The 20,160-nt window shown below is 37.4% G+C and overlaps 2 protein-coding genes across 2 annotated transcripts in view; one reads left to right on the forward strand and one right to left on the reverse strand.

Moving 5' to 3' along the window:
• Positions 1-212: 212 nt before the first annotated feature.
• On the forward strand, positions 213-7,760 carry LOC145775650 (basic phospholipase A2 3-like). The gene is made up of 4 exons (XM_082586977.1): positions 213-369; positions 2,741-2,877; positions 5,394-5,536; positions 6,015-7,760. Exons 1-4 carry the CDS (start codon positions 247-249, stop codon positions 6,149-6,151), a joined length of 540 nt encoding a protein of 179 aa, XP_082443103.1. The 5' UTR covers positions 213-246; the 3' UTR covers positions 6,152-7,760.
• Positions 7,761-9,257: 1,497 nt separating this feature from the next.
• Positions 9,258-20,160, reverse strand: part of LOC145775281 (uncharacterized) — a 40,481-nt gene continuing 29,578 nt past the window's right edge. Inside the window, exons 16-22 of the mRNA XM_082586540.1 lie at positions 18,658-18,832; positions 14,074-14,194; positions 13,741-13,837; positions 13,445-13,514; positions 13,171-13,274; positions 12,664-12,765; positions 9,258-12,364 (exon numbers count right to left, since the gene is read on the reverse strand). Coding sequence (XP_082442666.1) covers positions 11,757-12,364; positions 12,664-12,765; positions 13,171-13,274; positions 13,445-13,514; positions 13,741-13,837; positions 14,074-14,194; positions 18,658-18,832 — 1,277 coding nt within the window. The 3' untranslated portion in view covers positions 9,258-11,756. The remainder of the gene's footprint in view (positions 12,365-12,663; positions 12,766-13,170; positions 13,275-13,444; positions 13,515-13,740; positions 13,838-14,073; positions 14,195-18,657; positions 18,833-20,160) is intronic.

Below are 20,160 nucleotides of genomic sequence, written 5' to 3' on the forward strand. Positions count from 1 at the left end.
TAGATTAGTATTAAAACTAATTTAATAATTAAAACAAATTTAATAATCTTGCACAAACGGACATTCTACACCACAAGCACGGAACAAACCACACTGGATAAGTTATACAAAACAGTTAGAAATCATTTACTTTAATATTCGTGATCTGACATTGCTCAGAAAGTATTTTTGAGAAGTACCGACTTTCTAATACCTTTTTGAATTGTAGTACTGTAGGCTGTTAGAAAAGTTAAAAAAACCAACAACATGATAAGGTTGCTACTTTTAGCAGCCTTGTCCAGTTTGCTGATTGGTGAAAGTGAGCCCTGTATTTCACGGGAAATCCTACAAGGAAATTCTCTTCCAAACAAAAAAGAACACCCCGGAACGGTAAGAAAATTTGTACCGACTTGAGCAAGAAAAATTAATTGCTGTTTATTTTAAATAGCCTAATTTGCTTTCTATTATAAATTTGAACCACAGGCATACGAAGCCGAGCAACGTTATCAAGTTTAACATATTAAAGATTATTATATTTACAAAAAACACAAAACTACGCAACAATTAAATATCGAACGTTTTCGATTATGGAACGTTTTCGACAATTAAAATATCGAACGTTTTCGACAACGTTCGATATTTAATTGTTGCGTAGTTTTGTGTTTTTTGTAAATATAATAATCTTTAATATGTTAAACTTGATAACGTTGCTCGGCTTCGTACGCCTGTGGTTCAACAAGACAAACTCTCTACCGAAGCTGTATTATTATAAATTTGTTTACATTTTTATAAACTTCATCAGACAAGCGTCAGAACTGCATGAGGTTTTCGGCGAAGACTAGGCTAATTAAAGCCATTCTACTTGAAAAAGCAGGAAGCGAGCGACCGCGAAGCGATCATTGACAATTAGCAAAAGGCATTCTGGCTTGGTATAGGGGGAAACAGCCTTCATTCCTTATTGATTGTCTCATGGTTTTCAATAACCTTTTTGTGACAAGGCGTGTCTTTCACATGGGAACAATAGTTTGGTTCCATGCGTGTGAACTTTCAACAAGCATAACTTAAAAGCATGCGTTAAGTATTCCTTTTAATTCTACACATAAGTAATTCTTCTGAATTCTAAAAAATGCGCCAATTGAATCGAAAGGTAAAAGCCACAGCTGAGATGTTGGAGTCGAATCTTGAAATGTTAGAACAAAGTGCGGTGCCGGTATTTTATTTAGACTTCAAGCTTGAGCTGAAATGTTTTCCCGAGCTGGATTTAGAATAGTTTGATGCAGTGTGGGATATCTTCAACTCGGTAAATGTTGGAGGCAATGAACCGCTCTTTTTCCTCAAGACTATATAACGCCCTAAAGGATTTAAAGATTTTTTAGAAAATGTTTAAATGTTTTGAATAAGCAGCAGTCCAAAATACAGCAATTTTGCTAGTCCCTGACAGTCCAGTTCATAGTATTTTTAGCCTATTTCTGACCATCACGACAAAATACAGTAGGCCTAGGAGGCTAAATTCTAAGCATAGCAAAAGTCTACAAAAAGAAAGAAGCGACAAAAAACGAACGTTATAAGGTGCTTGAGACCGAAACAGGATAATCAGTTTAAAACTTGGCACTGATCAATGTAACCAACTAGTGAGACTCAAACAGACTTTGTTTCTCACACATTAACTTGTTTCGTGACCTTCAGAACCGAGCCTGCCAGCGCAGTGGCCGGCTCTGGTGCTGGTAGATCTGAGATCCATTCCAGGTCGGGTCAAACTGAAGACTAAAAAAGGGCTCCGATAGTACAGTATTGTTTCTTGCATAACACAGTGAGGATAAGTCGGGCAATAATGTGATGACATCGCACACCGTGATATAAAATGAAAAATGAGCAATGGACAGCGACTATTAATAAAACCATAGCTTCCTTAAAACCGAGCCTACATTGATCTGTTTGGATACGCTCATTTGATTATGAATGGAAGTTGTCTCTTTCATTTCAAAATCTGCTATCAGGAATTAGTGTATTGAACGGTACGCTCGTGAGAGTTGAGAAACAAAGTGCTGGCCACATCACCTTTGAGCTCCGTCCGGTTAGGCATAATGCACTAATTGAGTAGGCTATATTCTCGCAGTGTTCGATAAAGCTTTTCCAATCTGGGTTCCACCACTTGCCAAATAGTGTGGCACAAAACTTTGCTCATACAAATTACCATCTATCTTTTTTGTTTTTCTCAGTAAGCTACTACTGGCAGATTCATTATTTCGTCTGTTTTATGCTAAATTTATCAGTCTATTGTCCTGGCTTGTCAAAGAATGCGGTAGACGTATGTTATTGTTATTTCCTTGTGATATGATTTTTAAAATTATAAGCATCCATGACTGATGAAAATGCCTATTTCAATTTCTGGTAAGGACTGGATCAAAATAGTAGGCTACCTAACAATTTAATGCATGTTCTAACTACATTCCATGATTTTTTTCATTGTACGTTCTAAATCTATAAAAGAGATAAATATGTAAGCTTCCAATGTTCGATGTAACTAAAGCTACTAATTTTCAGGTATGAGCAGTTCCGGAGCAGGATCTAGTGGATAAGTGATCCCCAATAATTGAAGTGTGAAGTAAATTTCATCTAGAGTGACTATCCAGCCCTCAATTGGCATAATGATGTCTACATCTATATGAGCATTTTGTCTTATTTGCAAATGACAACAGCTATCTCTATGTAATTGTGGACTATAACAGCACGATAAATTATTACTTATCATCTTGCGCAGTTACACACCGGCCAGATCGGGGAACTCATACAACTGTATACGAAGGAATCAAGAGAAGATATTCAGCATAAATATTTGCACTATGGATGCTTTTGCGGACTTGGAGGCGGTGGAAAGCCAGTAGACCCAACTGATACGTAAGAATATTACAGTAACTTGCAATCTCGAGTATTTCAATATTAATTTTAAGCAAAAATGCCAAATAAACTTTAGTTTGTAAATTTATAAATCAGGGCCATGTTAATAGATTTTCAGCTCAGAAATAGCCTTACATCAAGTTTTAAATTAGGCTTTAGATTATTGGTTCTGACGACTTCTGTATGCCGTAGAATACAGGTATTTAGATTCGATCCAGATTCCAAGCCTTAGCGACAGCAGTTTTGCGGCTAATTAGGTTGAACATAAATGGAACACGTTAAGAAGATTAATAACTAAACGTAACCAGGTTATGTTCTTTTATTCCTGACTTCGGTGCTCTCGTTGTCGACATCTCTGCTAAGACAGCCATGGATGCCTTTCAATCTTCTCTGTGCGACTGGCGTGCCCTTTCTGCTAACAGTGCACCTATGAAAAGTTGCATGACTCTTTCTTGCGAGTGTGAAGCTAAAATAGACCAACTATCTTATCATCAACAAACAGCTTGTATCATTCTTGTCCTGCCATATAAAAAATACTATCCGAGTATCTTAAATAATGAGACCAAAGCCTAGAATGATCAAATCAACATTGCCTACTGCCAAGTCGTCTTTGAGTGTAGCTTATTCAAAATATTTAAAGAAACGTCATGACATTATGGGACCTAATATGCAATAGTGCTGAGTAATTGTTCATACTGCTACAGAATGCTAGGCTACTACATATCTATAAACAAGTTTTATGATAATTTACTAAAAAACGTAGACCTACATTTTTATACTTGCTATGTATGTGTTTATACCTACCAAAGGCGTTTCACTCTGTTGACCACAAAATATTAATATGGAAACTTCAACTTTATTACGGCTTTCGAGGCACTGCTCTGCAGCTGGTGCAAAGTTACCTAATAAATCGACACCAATGTACTGAAATAAATCACTCAACTTCAAGTTTGAAAAAAGTTCTTTGTGGTGTTCAATGTTCATTATCAGGTGTCCACTCTAGGCCCTCTTTTTTTCTGATCTTGCCTACATAAACCACCTTCCTTTAGTACCTAAATTTTCTGCTGAATTATTTACTGACGACACATATCTAGCTTTTCGCGAAGAATACCTGAATTTGTTGCAAAAACAATCTAATTCTGAGTTAGGTAAAATTAATGCCTGGCTAAGACGAAATAAACTTTGGCTAAATTACTCAAAAAAAACATCTTATATAGCCTATTTAATCAATAAAGTACCCAGACGCTCGATAGGATTTGATTTTAGTCTGTACATAGGATTTGATTTTAGTCTGTACATCCACCAAACCAAAATAGAAAGATCAAAAGTATAGCCAAAAATCTGAGAGTTTGTATGATTGTATCGATGAAAAACTAACTTGGTCAGCAAGCACACGTCATTTGTCATTGCAGGTGGCTCGATACTCTGGGTTTGTGTTCGTTCACGCAATTATGTATCAAAAGAAACTCTGTGCATAGCCTAGCTGGCTATAAATTATAGTCGTGTACAATATGGCATCATTATTCAGGAAACTGCCACTAAAACACACCTCAAAAAATAGATATCAGGCTCAATAACATAATTCGAACTATTACAAGAAGCTTTAAGTTTTGTCACGTAAATAACCTAGCATAAATCTTTAAATATTTTACAACAAAAATATACGTACAAACTCGAAATTGATAAATTTATGCATAAACTCTTCAATAATAATTTACCTCTTGTAATCACATGACACTCGGCAAGTAAATAAAATGGTTTATTTTTTCTTCAAGTCACCAAATCGGCAGCAAGCAATCAACTAACACACAGAGGAGTTAAGCTTTGGAGTAAATAGCAACAGGATATTCAATATAACACAAATCATTTGAATTATTCAAAAAGCTTTACAAAATATTCTGATAAATTCTGGATAAAACTAATTTTCATGTTTAAATAACGTCATATTTAACTGTTTGTATTTGTTGCTGTAGTGTAGTGTCTATCTGTTGTAGCCTACAATTTTTTTTACTGTTTGTTTAACATTTAAAAACTTGTGTGTTTTTGTGTACAAGTTCTTTGATCAGAAAACCCGCAAGATTCGTAGGTCCTCCTTGCCTGGATGTTTTTTCCTCATTTATGTAGCCTATTTGCTGATTTTGTTGAAAGGAGAATAAATCTCTCTCGCACTAGTGCATGATTTTGCAATACACAAGATTTTACTATCAGCAAGGTCAATTTCTGTAGGGCAGTGTCATAACATCGGGTTAAGTAGTATTTCATGCTAAAACAACAATCAACCACCCAAACAAATGTATCATTGCATCCTATTACCAGTAGTGTAGCCCACACATCTGCCTGGGCATCAAAGTATAGTTATGACTCTGGCCATGGTTTGGCCACCTTGTAAATGTCGACATGTTCAGAGAGCACAAATGGAGTTTTCATGGCTTAGGCTTTCTCTGCACTGTACTTTGTAATTATCTTTCAAGTTGTTGATGGTCAGTCTATCGATTGAAGTTGTGTTTACGTTTCAGTTGCTGCTTTAACCATGACAAATGCTACGATGATACGAGGGCACAACATGCCCCCGACAAATCCAACATGGCTTTCATATTCCTAGAGTATCATTATTATACCAACACAACCAGCCCGGACCTGCCAGATGATGTTCGATGTGGTGGGTGAATTAGCTTAGAATTAGGGATATCCTTAATTCGGCTTAAAATGTCTTTTTAGTTTACATCTATGAAATTTGAATTTGTTTAAAAGTTACTTTTTTGATCCATTATTGAGATTTTAACACATCAATCTACGTATGTTCAAAGGTATTTCTGCTAAAGATCAAAATTCTACGATTTGAGAAACACAATTCTTCATGCCAACAAAGAAAAAAAAAAAAAAATAGGCCTAGGCCTCCATGGTTTTAATCTTGTAGAATCTAGGAGATGGCACAAAAATACAGCAGTTACAACATATGCAAAATATTTAGCCAACTGAGCTATTACTTTTCACGATAAACGTACTTACAAATACTGAGATAGCTGGATAATTGAAGAATATCATAATTTCAATCAGAAGCAATATTTGTTTAAATTACTTGTTTATTCTTTTATATAAAATCAAAGAAAATAAGTTGAACTTTTGGATTTGATTAGATCGAGAGAACGACAAGGCAAGCTTTGGAAAATGCGACTGTGACAGGAAGCTTGCCAGTTGTCTGAAGAACGCATCCAATTACAAAAGTGAATATGCAAGCAGAGATGTGATCGATGACAAATGCAATCGTGATTGATTTCAAAGACTGAGCTTGTTTGTAGGCTATGCTATAAAAATCACAGATAAATGCAGCTCATTTTGTCCAACAGTTTTCACCATCAACCACTTATTTGTTTTTTTATCACATGATATTTACGTAACGATTAGCTTTTCTATGTTTGTAATACCATCTTTCAACGTCTTATGTTCATAAACTATCTGGCATGAATAGCCTACCTAACGATCTGGCATAATGTTTTACATGCATTGCAGACTGCGGTAGACTGAATTTTACTGTACCTGAAATGATCTAATAAATAGGTTCACAATATTTCACTGCCACCCCAACCTACATAAAACATTGCAGCATTACAAAACTGTGAAAAGTGAGAAAAGGTTACTTTTTGAAAAAAAATTATTCTGACTGTTAGCAATAGCCCACAACAGTTAGCAACACTTTCCAAGATGTTACAAATGGTCCTAACTAGAGGTAGCTATGGCATAGAATACTTTAATCTTTTAGCCAATGTGTCGGATATCTTTTTAAGTTTTGTAAAGCCTTGTTTTGTTTGTTACAACCATGCCGCCTGCCTTCCCACCCAATAACGATACATGCACGTTTTTATTCTTAGAAGATTTTAGCACTTTCATTTGGTTATTGTTGTGCTTATTAGGCTTAGAGCAATAACCTTATTATTTAGCTTAGAATGTTAGGCTAGTACCTAGACCAGATGATTTACAACTGAGTTAATGACGAGATATCAAATCTTTATTGGTAACGAACAGTAGCCTAATAATTTCATAAAATTTAACCGCACAGTCGGCAGAATAATAACATACAAAACCTTTGACACGAAATTGATCGAAATATTTCTCTGTTTAGAAAATTTACCGTTAACAGAATTCACTTTTATGTATATAAATTTTTATGCAAACTTACAAAAAAAATGCTATAAAAAAAATTTACAAAAAAAAAATCAATAATTTAATTACCTTAATTAAATTTTAAAATCATAAACAGACATAACTCAGCAACAGTGTTGTTGCTGGGTTATGTCTGTTTAATGTTTAAAAAAGTTACCTCTGTACTGTACCCAAATCGTATGATAAATTTTAAAAGTTCAAGTATTTGTCTTACTGTCTGAGATCTCTTTCCTGGAACAATTAGCCTACCATTCAGAACAGTTTGAAGCACAAAAGAATAATGTCAGAGATGCAGCCTTAGTTCTATAGGAACGTGTACTTTACACGAAGCATATAATTTATTAATAGTGTGCCATATGACGTGTAGGTACCGGTAAGTACTATTTCTGAAATCCGGCGTTTCCTCTGGAGACCTTTTCGTGATTTACGATTGGTATAAGGAACAAATAAGAAATTATCGTAGGCTTATAGGCTAAGTTATTATGTTAAACAAAGTAACAAGTTCTGGAGCAACTGTATAATTATCTAAGCAGGAAAAATCAATCTGGGACCTGTTGGCAGTTTTACCAATCACAGTTACAGCCCTACTACACCATTGCTGAGTCTAAGAACATTTTATTGTCGTTTATAAGCGCAAGATTTACCACGGACAGTGGTGGCTCGTGTAATGGTGCTGTGGCGCTGCAGCTCCACCAATTTTTGGGCTCATTCTGCCCGTAAAACACGTCGTGATTTTTCATTATTTTTATCAAATTTGTTTAGGTTTGCAGACCTTTCCAACCTTTTCCTTTGTTGACTGGAAACGCGAGAGGGAAAGAAAAAAAGTTTCTCTCAGAGAGGGAAACTACCTCGTTGTCACATGACTTCCACTCAAGCTTGACCGCTATGATTTCGCTCTGTGAGGCGCTGTGATTTTCCGTGCACCGAAGCGCAAGCGTCATAAAAGCAAACAAACCAAGTCGAAGTCACGTGACAATGACGTAGTTTATCAGTCTGGCAATGCTAACGTTTGTCGTTTTGGCGCTGTCTTGAACAGCGCGCCTAGGGTTGCCATATTGGCGATTTTATCGCCAAATTCAAAAAAATTGCCCATTTTCAAAGGTGTTTGTCTACATATTTGGGGTTTGGTTATTTGGTTCTTTTTTAACTATTTTTTAGAACCGATTTAGTTTAATTAATTGTGTTTGGCGATTCCCTAACCTATATTAACTTACTTGCAGAACAATACATTGCAAAAGTGTTTAGCAACGCTTTCTGTCACAATAATGGCTGCAGCCAATACACCAATTCAATTTATTTTTCCTTGTCTTAATACAAAAGAAACGATATAGTGTAAATAAAATACAGCAACGAAACCAACAAAAGGAAAAAGTTCAAACCGCACAAGTTTTATCTTAACTTTTCATTACAATTTAGAGCTGAAGATGCGCACAGAATGCACCAAATTAAGTGTCATTTTTCAAATTTTTCTGGGGGAGGCCCCCCAAACCCCCCGCCGTTTTACTCGCCTTCGGCGAAGACGCGGCCGGGCTGCGCCCGTCCGCAGCACCACCACTTCCACACCTCACGAGCCGCCACTGACCACGGAGGTCAGCTCAATCAAACTAGGTTACCCTTCCTTTCCCCTGTTCATTCAGCATGAAACAGTAAATACTTACAGTAATTTCTTGAAATGTTGTCACAAAACCAAACATTTTTGCAATTTCGCCCTGCAACTAAAACGAATTTACAAATCCCTGCTCTAATGCAACACAACTGCCAACTTCCCTTTTTGGGTAAGAAATTGGAAACTTCTCTGCTGCTTCAACTGCAAGTCAATCATGCTCATGCATAGAAAATTCATTTCTCTTCAAATGGATTTTTGTATAATCTTCAAAAAGATTAGGCCTACGTTCGGATTTCTCAAATGAAAAAAAATTAGAGACAGGAAAATTCGACATATCTGACATATCGACGCGGACCACCTTTGTATTTTCGGATTAACGTCAGCTCTGGGCGTATTTACTGTAAGCTATTGTTTGGCAATTTTACTGTCAACGATATAAAACACTTTTACAGAGTATGGTTCTGAAGGTAAAGGCTTACTCTCCCCGTGCGCCAGAGTCAACTGCTGCACGAAGGCATGCCATTGCGCAAAGTAGTCATACTGTTCCTTCCAAAGCAATAACAACTCAAGAAATAACATAAAACACCTTTAATTCTAGATATACTTTTGACATTTATTTTGAGATAAATTTCCGAAAGCAATAATTCTATGGTGGTCATGCGTAACAAGTGATTTGACCTGTCACTCATTGATTCATGCTGTGGCAATCCGAAAACTTCAATTGAACGAAATACTCAGCTGCATAAAGAAAACTTTCCTAAACAGCGTTGAAAGCAAACTTGATCCAAAAAACATTCTCTTTCACAACAGCTTCTTGCAGATGGCTGACGAACTTTGAAGACATGCCGTGAGTTTGAGTTTGTCACAAAGCAACAGTATTTTTATTAGTGAATGAAGAACATGAAAAAAAACAGCGCATAAAATAATAAAGTTTCAAGGGACACAAGCAATGACAAGCATACCCATCTCAGGCAATGATTATTATTTTCACGGGCGATTCGGCTTGAGAGCATTCGATGATATCCGCCTACGAAGTTCGTCACTTTTACATTGAGTCAACGTCTACGGAAGCTGACGAACAAGACATCTCAGCGGCTAATTGGGCAGACAATAAATGGAAGTCAAGCACAACCAGACTCCACTCATTCATTCCCGATGCCGACACCCTTCACACCGGCTTGACGCTACCAACACAAGAGTGGGTGCGCCTTAATTGTTTCCGTACAGGCGTCGGGATTTTACACTCAACCATGCACCAATGGGGAATGGACTCTTTCTCCTCTTGTGAATGTGATGCTGAGGAACAGACCGTAGACCACATCATCAACGACTGTAACATCTTCAGCCGCCTAATGGAGTGGAAGGTCTGCCTGTCTTGGATGAGGAAACCAAAGACTGGCTGCTATCTAGTAGCCTTCCAGTGTAGTCCGAGAACATCGTGAGTCTGGGGTGGTAGAAAGATAGACCCTCGACTCCAGATGCTCATACGACAAAGACGAACGTCTGCGGATATTGTTTGCCGGGATATAAAGAATTAAAGATTGCATGACATGAAATGCTACTTTGGAAGCTTTAAATGCAACGTAACTGGCCAAGAATAAATTGTAGGCAGGTTTGTTAGCTGGCCCTCAACAATGCATGGTGATGTGAAATGCAACATGTTTGGCAAACTAGTGACGTTTACATAAAATCAAGCATTTTGGTTAGTTGGGTCAAACTGCTAGGTAATAATTTCTTATTAAAAATGTTAGCTAATGCTTAAACGCTTCTGAAATTCACGATGTATTCGAAAAAAACAAACTATTAGGCTACGTTTTTAGTTTTTGTACATTTCTTGCTCACTTCCAGCATAAACGCCTCTAGCCAGAAAATCAGCCACTTTTTACTCTAATCTAACGTCTACAGACATTTAATTAAGGTTAGGAGCTGATTTGCTGACTAGGTCTGTGACATTATTTACACGAACGGTAGAGACATAAACAAGCCAAAATCACAAGCACAATGTAGCCTATGTTAGAAAAAGTGTGTTTGCAAGTCAAAGGGTAACAATAGGCCTTTTAATAGTGCATCCCCCAGACAGAAAAATCCGTTATTTTTACTTTGATTCAACGTCTGCAGACGTTGAATCAATGTAAAAATGACGGATTTTGTTGTATGAGCCCCTTCTGCATGTGACGCCAGCAAATCAGTTCACTTGCTTTAGAAAAAGAAAAAAGGGACACTGTTGACCAAACAGTTGGCCCTTTGCAGCTATAAAAACGAAAAACTTAAGCATCGCAACGCCATCTATCAGGTGGTGTTGGCAGAAAACGTTATGACATCGCGTTCTACTATTGAAAACATAAATTGAAACAATCTGAAAACATTTTAAACAAAATAAAAGCCATAGAAACATGCAAGTTACATTGTACAGTAGGCCTACCAATGATTTAACAATTAACAAAACGTATTAAAAATGCAATATCAACATAAAATAATGCAACGGATCAATATTAAGATATTGGTGTAATTGGCGACATCAGAAACACAATTGTTTGCAGGGGACATGAAACTATTCGCAGAAATTTTTTCTAAAAACATTTTATTGTCTTGAAAATTTGTATAGTTGATAGTGAATCAATTAGAAGTTTTTGAGGCAAAGGTTAGGATGTTTCTCAAATACAAAGACAAATTGCTCTACAGTACAACGACTATCGTCATGAAAATAAAACAAAACGACTACCGTACCAGAAAGTCTACTGCAACGAAGTACCTTTACTAGAAGTTTCTAAGGGAATGTGATGCAGTACCTCAAGTCTACAGAATGAAATTATTACTACAGTCCTTTCATAAGTGAAACTAATAAAACTAAAATGCAGGTAAAAGCTTTTTCGTTCAGTGTAATGCGCATTTTCGTGTCTTGCGGATACGCTTTTATCAAAGAGTCAAAATTTCACTGAATGATTTGACACCGACAGATGGGTTCAATAATAAATAAAACAATGAACAGTAAAACAACTTTAATGCAATGTTAATTTTATAAGTTTATTGACAAATACTGACATTGATTTTTACTGAAAAACCATAAACATCTTTTACCTCATTTCTTCATAATTCGAGACATCAATTCACATTATTCCAATGGGGGAACAACTGGGGGTGCAACTGCAACTAACCCCTTAGATTTAGGTCTACCCACGGAATTATGTTTATAAGATGGTGTCCTCCCTCGTCGAATCAAAGATCCCTTTCCTAGGCTGTGAAAGTCAGAATCTTCAGAGCTACGAGGAGATGGAAATTCTACCACATCACTCCTAGATGAAGAAAGATCTCCCATTATTGGAGGAGAAGGAAGCCTCATAGAAGAAGATCGCATTACGGAATTGGATTTAGGAGGAACGGGAGGTTTTATTTTTTGATTGTGAGGAGCAGAAAACGTTTCGTGTTTTTTCAAACCCGGTTTAGGTCGTGAAGGAGGTGGTTTTTTTGGAGGAGGAGACTTTGGGAGAGACGGCCCAACGATCTTCTCTCCAGGTAATTCTTCCTCAATCGGAACTGGTGGTGGAGGAGGAGGGAGATCAACGATAGGAGGAGATCGATGACCTCTATGACTATTGTTGTTATTTGTATTGACACTGCTCCGAGAAATAGATGGACTTTCAGAAAGAAAAAGAGGAGGAAGCAAGTTTTTAATCTTCAGACTGGACTGCTTGGGAGGAAGCTTCGGGGGTTCTTCTGTTTCTGCAAATGAATAGAGACTTAACATAAACGTGACAGTTACATAAAAGTCAATTGATAGTCACAGAAAAACCATGCTTCTGTGCACTTAAAATGACAATAACAATTCGTGTAAAAAAAAAAAAAATTAAACTGGTGCGGTCGTTATTGTAAAAACACAAACTAAGCAAAACTAAGTTAGAGATTTAAACTTACTTATTCATCAAGTAACACTTTATTAAAAAAAAAAACAACTCACAACTTAACCTCATTGAGTACAGAAAGTGTCACTGTGATGCCAATTTGCTTCTATTAAGATTTACCTGGTTTTTGAAGTGCAACTTTTGACGGACCAACAAATTCAGGTATGCCGGTGGGCGGCTCAACAGACTCATCAGCAAAGGGAATGGAAATAGATTGTTTCTCTAAAAGCATTGACAAGTGTGAGTTCAAAGATCTAAGTCCACCTAAGCTTAATCACATAGCAATCATTTTCTTAGCTCACAGTGTTCAGCTAAATGTAGTCTGAGTTGCAATGATGATATAAAAGTGAATCTCAAAGACCATAGACATCTGTGAACGTTCAACCCATCGAATCATAAGCGTGTTTTATACTCAGCGCCGTGTCAAATATTTTTTTCCATTTTTACACGGAAAACACAATGATAGAAAAACAAAAACCGGCATCAAAACCCAAGTGCACTGCGTCGGTGGAACAGAAAAGTTTTTTTTATTGCGCAAACACCGGATATGGAACCTTACAATCTCAAAAACACTTTAAAGTGGTATCCATGCAGTACCAGGAACCATGAGATGACTTATAAACTTACGTAGGTTAGCTGCAGATATAGCGGCCTTGATATCATCAATCAAGTTCGTCTCCTTCGATCGGTCTAGCAAGGGAGCTGACACCTCGCTGTCCACAGCCACAGTTCTGCAATTGCAATCATAAATGTTTGTTAAAAACAACGTTAGAATTGGACACTTTTGAGGCTGTGTTTATGGTTACAGCTTTTCTACAAAAATATGTCTGTAACGTTGATTCGATGCAATTGATATTATGTTTTGCAAGATTGAACCAACCCATCTAATCATCAGTCTCACCCTTCATCTCCGTCTTCTGCATGAGCAACTTCAGGACGAACACTTTCATCTTTCAAAGTGAAGTCTTTATCTAAGGAAAACACAAGTAACAAACTTTAGTCAAAACTATATAACTTCAATGTTAATTCCCCCCCTTAACGCAAGAAGTTGGTTTATTTCCCCCCGATCCAAATTAAATTCCTCTCTCTTGAAGGAGAAACGCTGCAAAACTCGCTTGAGATTAAAATGTGAGAGAACATAAGCTGATCCGAGATTGAAAAAGCAGAAGTAAAACCCTTCGATTCCTCCCTACTTACCATCAATACTGCAAGGAGTAAGTGGAGTATATTCCGAGCAGTGTTTCTCTTCAGTTATTCCATGAACTAAACTAGTGGGGCGCTCCGTACGCGACGCCTAAAAAATGCAACAAATTGTTTTTTTACCATGAAATTCAATTGGGAGATCGTGTTTCAGCAGAAAACTTACTACATTCAGAGCATTTTGAACTGCTTCTGAGTCGGCAAACATGATTTAAAAAAAAAGATGATTCTCAGTTTAGAAAAGTCATTGTTGCAACATGAACTTGTAAAACGTTGAAACGACGTCATATAAAAACTAATTTCTATAAAACAGCACATCCACACACTCACATTCTCATTTCTCCTGTCAATCACAAAGTAAGGTGTCGGCGATTTGGTCGGTTCTGAACCTTTCTCAAAGTCGTCAAGGCGTTCAGTTGACTTGTAGTGGCCTGAGGTTGATTTTGTTATGCTGCGGAGGAATATTTGCAACTTGGATTAGTTTGACAATTTGAAAACGTGAAGGCGTTGGTAACATACCAGGTTTCTTATGCATAGATAGTGCTGGTGAGCAGATCTCGAGTCAATTAGTTATCGCTGATTGTCTGCAAGGCAGCAGCATCAAATACTAGCAAATACCCAGGCAGCAAATCAGTCATTTTTAGATTAATTTAACGTCTGCAGACGTTGAATCAATGCAATACCACATAGGTGTTTGAGCTAATGTAAATTGTGCTTAGGCCCCCAGGTAGCGGATGGCTCACTCTTTGAGAAACACTGTCGCAATCGAACATGTTTTCACTGATTGTAAACTGTGCAGCGGTGTGTGAAGAATTTGATTTTCCGTGATTTATGCCTTTCACTTTTCGTTCCTTGTTAATTTTCGTTTGAGATTCTTCTTGGAATGTTGATTGATAACATTTGAATCCTTTCTTTAACTTGTTTTTAAAGTTCGCAAATATTTTGTTGCGAATTTGTAAATCTTGTTTACGAGCTCCCACTTTTAAGAAATTTCTCTTTTTTTTTAGGAAAATTAGCACAAATAAAGTTTTAAAGAAACCATACATAATTTAAGACAAAATTTTAATTTCAGGAAATTTTAGATTTTCAAATAACGTTGTAATTGTTTAATCGGAAAAGCAGTGTGCAACGACATGTGGTGTGTGGGAATGATAAAAATTCGAAGATAACTCGATTGTGGACATGAATTTAATCCTTCTTACAAATTGGGTGTTTCCATGACACAAGGAATAGCTTCCTCAATGAACGCCTTGTGGGATGAATAAAAGCATAACACATGAATAAGCATGAAAAAAGACACATTTTTTTGAGAAATATTTCCGTTAGCTATCGATAGATTAAGATATTTTATAAACAATTAACCAGCGTTTTAAACCAACTGCAACCAAGCACACCGTCTGGTTCGGTGATCAAATACGCCCTGGAGATCTGAAGGTGTAAATCAGTAACCTACTCACTAGGGTGGTCCAAAAAAAACTTTTTTTGTAAATGTTAATGTCTCACCCTAAAATATTGTTACCATTGATGAGAAAATGATATATGTGAATTTTCATAAAGATTGGTTGATATTTAAGGGTTGCTACCGGGGTTCAAAGTTTTGTCGTTTGCCCCCATTTTAACGTTTTAAGAGGATGTGATACAGATATGATATGATACGGTACAGTAAAAAATATGGTACAGTGCCATGGCATATTGCAAGAAAAATACAGTTTAATAATTACTCTATATAGTCTGTTTATAAACTCATGTACGTCTGTATTACGAATTATACTAACTGGTCTACATATATATACAAAATGTGCGACTTTGTATACTTGTGTTTAAAGTTCAGAGACTAAATTTGACAATCAATAACAGCTTTAGAAGACAGTAAATAAACTACATGTACAAATGTACATGATGTAAACTAATATACATAGTACATACATAGTTATTACCCTCTAAACCAGGGGTTCTCAACCGTGGCCTTCGGCCCCCCAAGGGGACCACAGAGCGTTCTCAGGGGAGCCACGATAAAAAGCTTCATTAATAAATTATAACATGTATTGATGAATTATAACAGAATTGTGACACAAAAAACACTCATGTAGGTGTTAGTATCGTAAAGCTAGCTAAAAGCATGTTTTTTCATCATATGTTCTATCTCACTGCATGTTGCATCATCTTTTGTGATTGTAACGTAACAATTAAGGATACGCTTGATTTACTAGCGTAGTCTATTACGAAAAAGAAAGCATTAAATCATTCGTTAACTGTTTTTATTGATTTCGTTTCATTGTTCTTTAAACAAATACATTTTTATTTTGCTCAAGGGGGCCATGGTCTTTTAGAGCCACAGTCTGGGGGGCCATGACTCAGAAAAGGTTGAGAACCACTGTCTAAACCCTTGACAGCCTGTTTCACCCTAAAGGGGTAATCATCAGAAAGTCCTCCTTTTAGGTTAAAACAGGCTGTCAAGGGTTTAGAGCAGTGGTTCCCAACCTTTTTGACCTTGCGGCACCCTATCGAAGAGATAAATAGTTTGCGGCATCCTGGCAAAACTGGGTCAATTTTATGAGATTTCTGTATTTCAAGTAACTGTATGAAATAGCACAGAATGAGTTGTACAGTATAGCGCGCATAAATAAATGTATTTATTCAAAATTTAGTGTGAAATTTGGGCTTGACTTCTTGCACAAGTCCCTTAATATCTCGAGGCACATTCGACAAAGCCACCCACATTTCTTCCTCGACTATAAGCAGTCGTTCTCGTTTTTTTAGTTTTAATGTTCGTTTGTACGGAAAATCCACTAATTTGGAGACCCAATTGTAATCGCAAAGCAATTCACAAAATATATTCATATAAGTATAAAGCAGTGCTCCGCAACCGGTGTGCCGCGGGATAACTATCATCAGAACATACTTTTTGAAAAGAAAGGAGTTTTGTGTTTTAAAAATTCTCGCTTTACCACTGCAAGACAACTCAAACTCTAGCTAGACTTCCCACAGTGCATTTATGATTTTTTTGCCTCACATTGAAGTTTTCGCAATGGGAAGGCTGCCCTAGTTTTAAAAAAGGCTGGTTAACGTGGTAGTGCGTTTTTAGAAGTCAGGCTAGGTCATTTTGAATTGTCAGTTAGCAGTGTTTAATGAAAAATTTCGTAATATTGAAAGCACAGCTATTAAGTGTAGTAGCCAACGTTTTGTCAATGGCGAGTCCATAACAAACGAGTAGCCTAATTATTTTGCAAAGAACTTCCAGCCAGGAACGAACGACTGGCCAGGAAATTTTTAGAGTGACCAACGAGTTTTTCATAACCCATGGTATCCATTGGAATAACTGCATCAACGTTTGCACAGATGGTGCTTCAGCAATGGTGGGCGAAGGAAGAAGTTTAGCTGCATGGGTAAAACGTCAAAATCCAGCCATTCAACTTATGTATTGCTGCTTACACAGGGAAGCCTTGATGATCAAACATTTTACAAGGGAGCTGACAGAAACAATGAATGACTGTATCCAAATTGTTAACTTTATTAAAGCAAGAAACAAGCGCAAATATCTCATTAAAAAGATGATAGTTATTTTTTACATTTTGAAAATGTGTCGGCCGAATTGTGCCGCAAAATTTTAAAGAGTTTTTAAGTGTGCCGTGAGTAAATAAAGGTTGCGGAGCACTGGTATAAAGAATAAATCAATTATAACTTAGCCTTTTCTCGATTAGCTATGTAGGCTATCGTGTTTGTATGCGCAGGTATGGTATCCCCCATGCAAAAGTTTCTATTTTATAGTGGTTCGCAAACAATCGTGCAATTTTATAATCGTGCTGGGTCACACAATCCGATAATCCATCACTGCAATTTGACTTTGTGCGCCGTGAAACGCAAAATAAAATCATGAAACCTGGCAATAATGATGCGTTTCAAACGTTTTTATGGAAAAAACAGCAACGATTCAAAATCTCTTTCACGCTGTTATTCCTGGGCGAGAAAACAAAGGCTTATTGTGGATTAGAGTTAAAATAAATAAATAAATTCCACACTTAACGGGTTAAAGTTAAAATATCTCGCGGCACCCTTGAGCATTGCAATTGGCACCCCGGTTGGGACATTGCCGAGCGTGGAGTGGCGTTGATCACGGAATACAACACATTACACACATGTGACGAAGAACAAAAACAGTATCTTTTGCGTGTCGTCGCCGATCACCGTCAGCGATATCCAGACTGCAGTAGAAAGACCCTCGCGCAATAATTCCTGTATGTAGTTTATTTGTTGTATTCTAAAGCTGTTAATGAATGTCCAATTTAGTCTCTGAATTTTAAACACAAGTATACAAAGTCGCAGCGGTGACGCGCTCGCTTTCCAATTATGCAATCCTGGTTTGACTCCCGGCTTATACTGGTTGTTGACAAACACCGCCCACGCCCACCTCTACCCAGGGTATAATATATTGGGTGGGCGTAGTTGCTGAAGTAAAGGCGGCCGAGAGAAAGGAACTGGCCACCCTACTCTCGTTAGTGCCGAAGGCTTAGTATAATGAGAACCTCATCCCTCGATGCTTGTATTCAAGTATGGGACTCACCTTTACCTTATACAAAGTCGCACATTTCGTACATGTACACCAGTTAGTATAATTCGTAATACAGACACATGAGTTTATAAACAGACCATAGAGTAATTATTAAACTGTATTTTTATTGCAATATACAATGGCACTGTACCGTATTTTTTACTGTACCGTATCATATCATATCCTCTCGAAACGTTAAAATGGGGGCAAACGACAAAACTTTGAACCCCGGTAGCAACCCCTAAATATCAACCAATCTTTATGAAAATTCACATATATCATTTTCTCATCAATGGTAACAATATTTTAGGGTGAGACATTAACATTTACAAAAAAAGTTTTTTTTGGACCACCCTACTACTCACTTATGTGTGGCGTGGTTGCGCCTGTACCGATGGAAGCAATAGGTAACGCAGACGACAAAAAGTGCTCCCAACAGGAACGCTACTGCTGCAGCAACCAAGTACCCGTCCAGGCTTCCAGTTTGAAGTTGGTCATTGACATTATCATCATCATCATCGCCATCAACATTATTTTTTCCTGCAAAAATTGACGTTTCAAGTGAAGTGACCCATGTTGTTATTATATAATGGAAACCGTGGCCTCGCTTTGTGGACTTTGGCAAAGGTGGATGGGGGTGCAAGTCCACCCCTCCGTATGTTTATTATTTAAATTAAACATTAAGAGACGTTAAAGTAATCCAGAGATCATTGGTTCATGAACAATCACATGGTCAACTTAGGCAATACGAATGAAAGCACGAAAGGGTACGGTGTATGTGTGTGTGTATCGGTTCAAGGCTTACGCCCTGTGGTTGAAGATTTAGATTGAGTAGATAGGAAGGCAGGGAAGCCAATCTCCGTGTCCATCTTCAGGCATGTCTTAATGTGTCCAGCCAAAGACACAGCCGCATGCTTTTGAGCGGTGTCGAACCGGCGCCCCTTCGAGTGTCGTGTCAGGGCTCTCGCCACTCGGCTAGGCATTGTGATTCAGTATGGAAGTGATGTTTCGATAATTAAGAGAATACATAAAATTCCAATCAAATTAGTTTAACATTCAAACGTATGAGAACACAACAGCAACACATATCATAAATGCACAAGTACGAGCCCCGATTACAAAGAATAATTACTGGCTTCAATCAACATGCAAAAGTTAAGCAGATTACGCATGTTTGCAAGGTCCAAAACACAAAAAATCTTTTGACCATTGGAGAGCTCACCTGCTTTATTTAAGAATACGTATATGTATCAACTCGTGACAGGGACACTCCCAGACAGCAAAATCAGTCGTTTTTACATTGATTCAACGTCTGCAGAGAATAAATCAATGTAAAAGTGACAGATTTTTCTGTGTGGGGGGTCATCATCTCGGAGAAACACACAATGTTTCCTCCAGGACTCCACACTACTCCTCAACCCCATTGCAATCCATACCGAAAGACATTTGAGGTTCAAGCAATTAAATGGCGGTAAAGTTAATTAATGGCATAAGTTAGCAATGATATCACGGTTGTGGTGTTACAACTTCAAACTGTGGAGAGAAGAAAGTTTGTTCAATGATATCTGATGTTGTAGGAATGGCGACAGGAAGTTGATTACCCCGTTTGTAGGCCAACTCACTGATCTCCTAGTCTCTTACTATTAATAAGATTAGCTTGATTGCTAACTTAAGTTTCTGTTGCGGCGCTCTGAGCATGGACGGTTTGACAAAAAGAAAGCTCCTTGGTTGTGTGTGGGTAGAATACGAGGAGTAACAGACGTGATGAGGTCGTATTAGATTTACAAACTTGCCATAGGGTTTTGATGAAAACAAGATTTGATAAGACCAACAAACCGCTGCTGATTGCAAATGCGTGATTAGTAAAC

The sequence above is a fragment of the Aplidium turbinatum genome, chromosome 8, assembly GCF_918807975.1.
Source record: "Aplidium turbinatum chromosome 8, kaAplTurb1.1, whole genome shotgun sequence".
NCBI classification, from domain to species: Eukaryota; Metazoa; Chordata; class Ascidiacea; order Aplousobranchia; family Polyclinidae; genus Aplidium; species Aplidium turbinatum.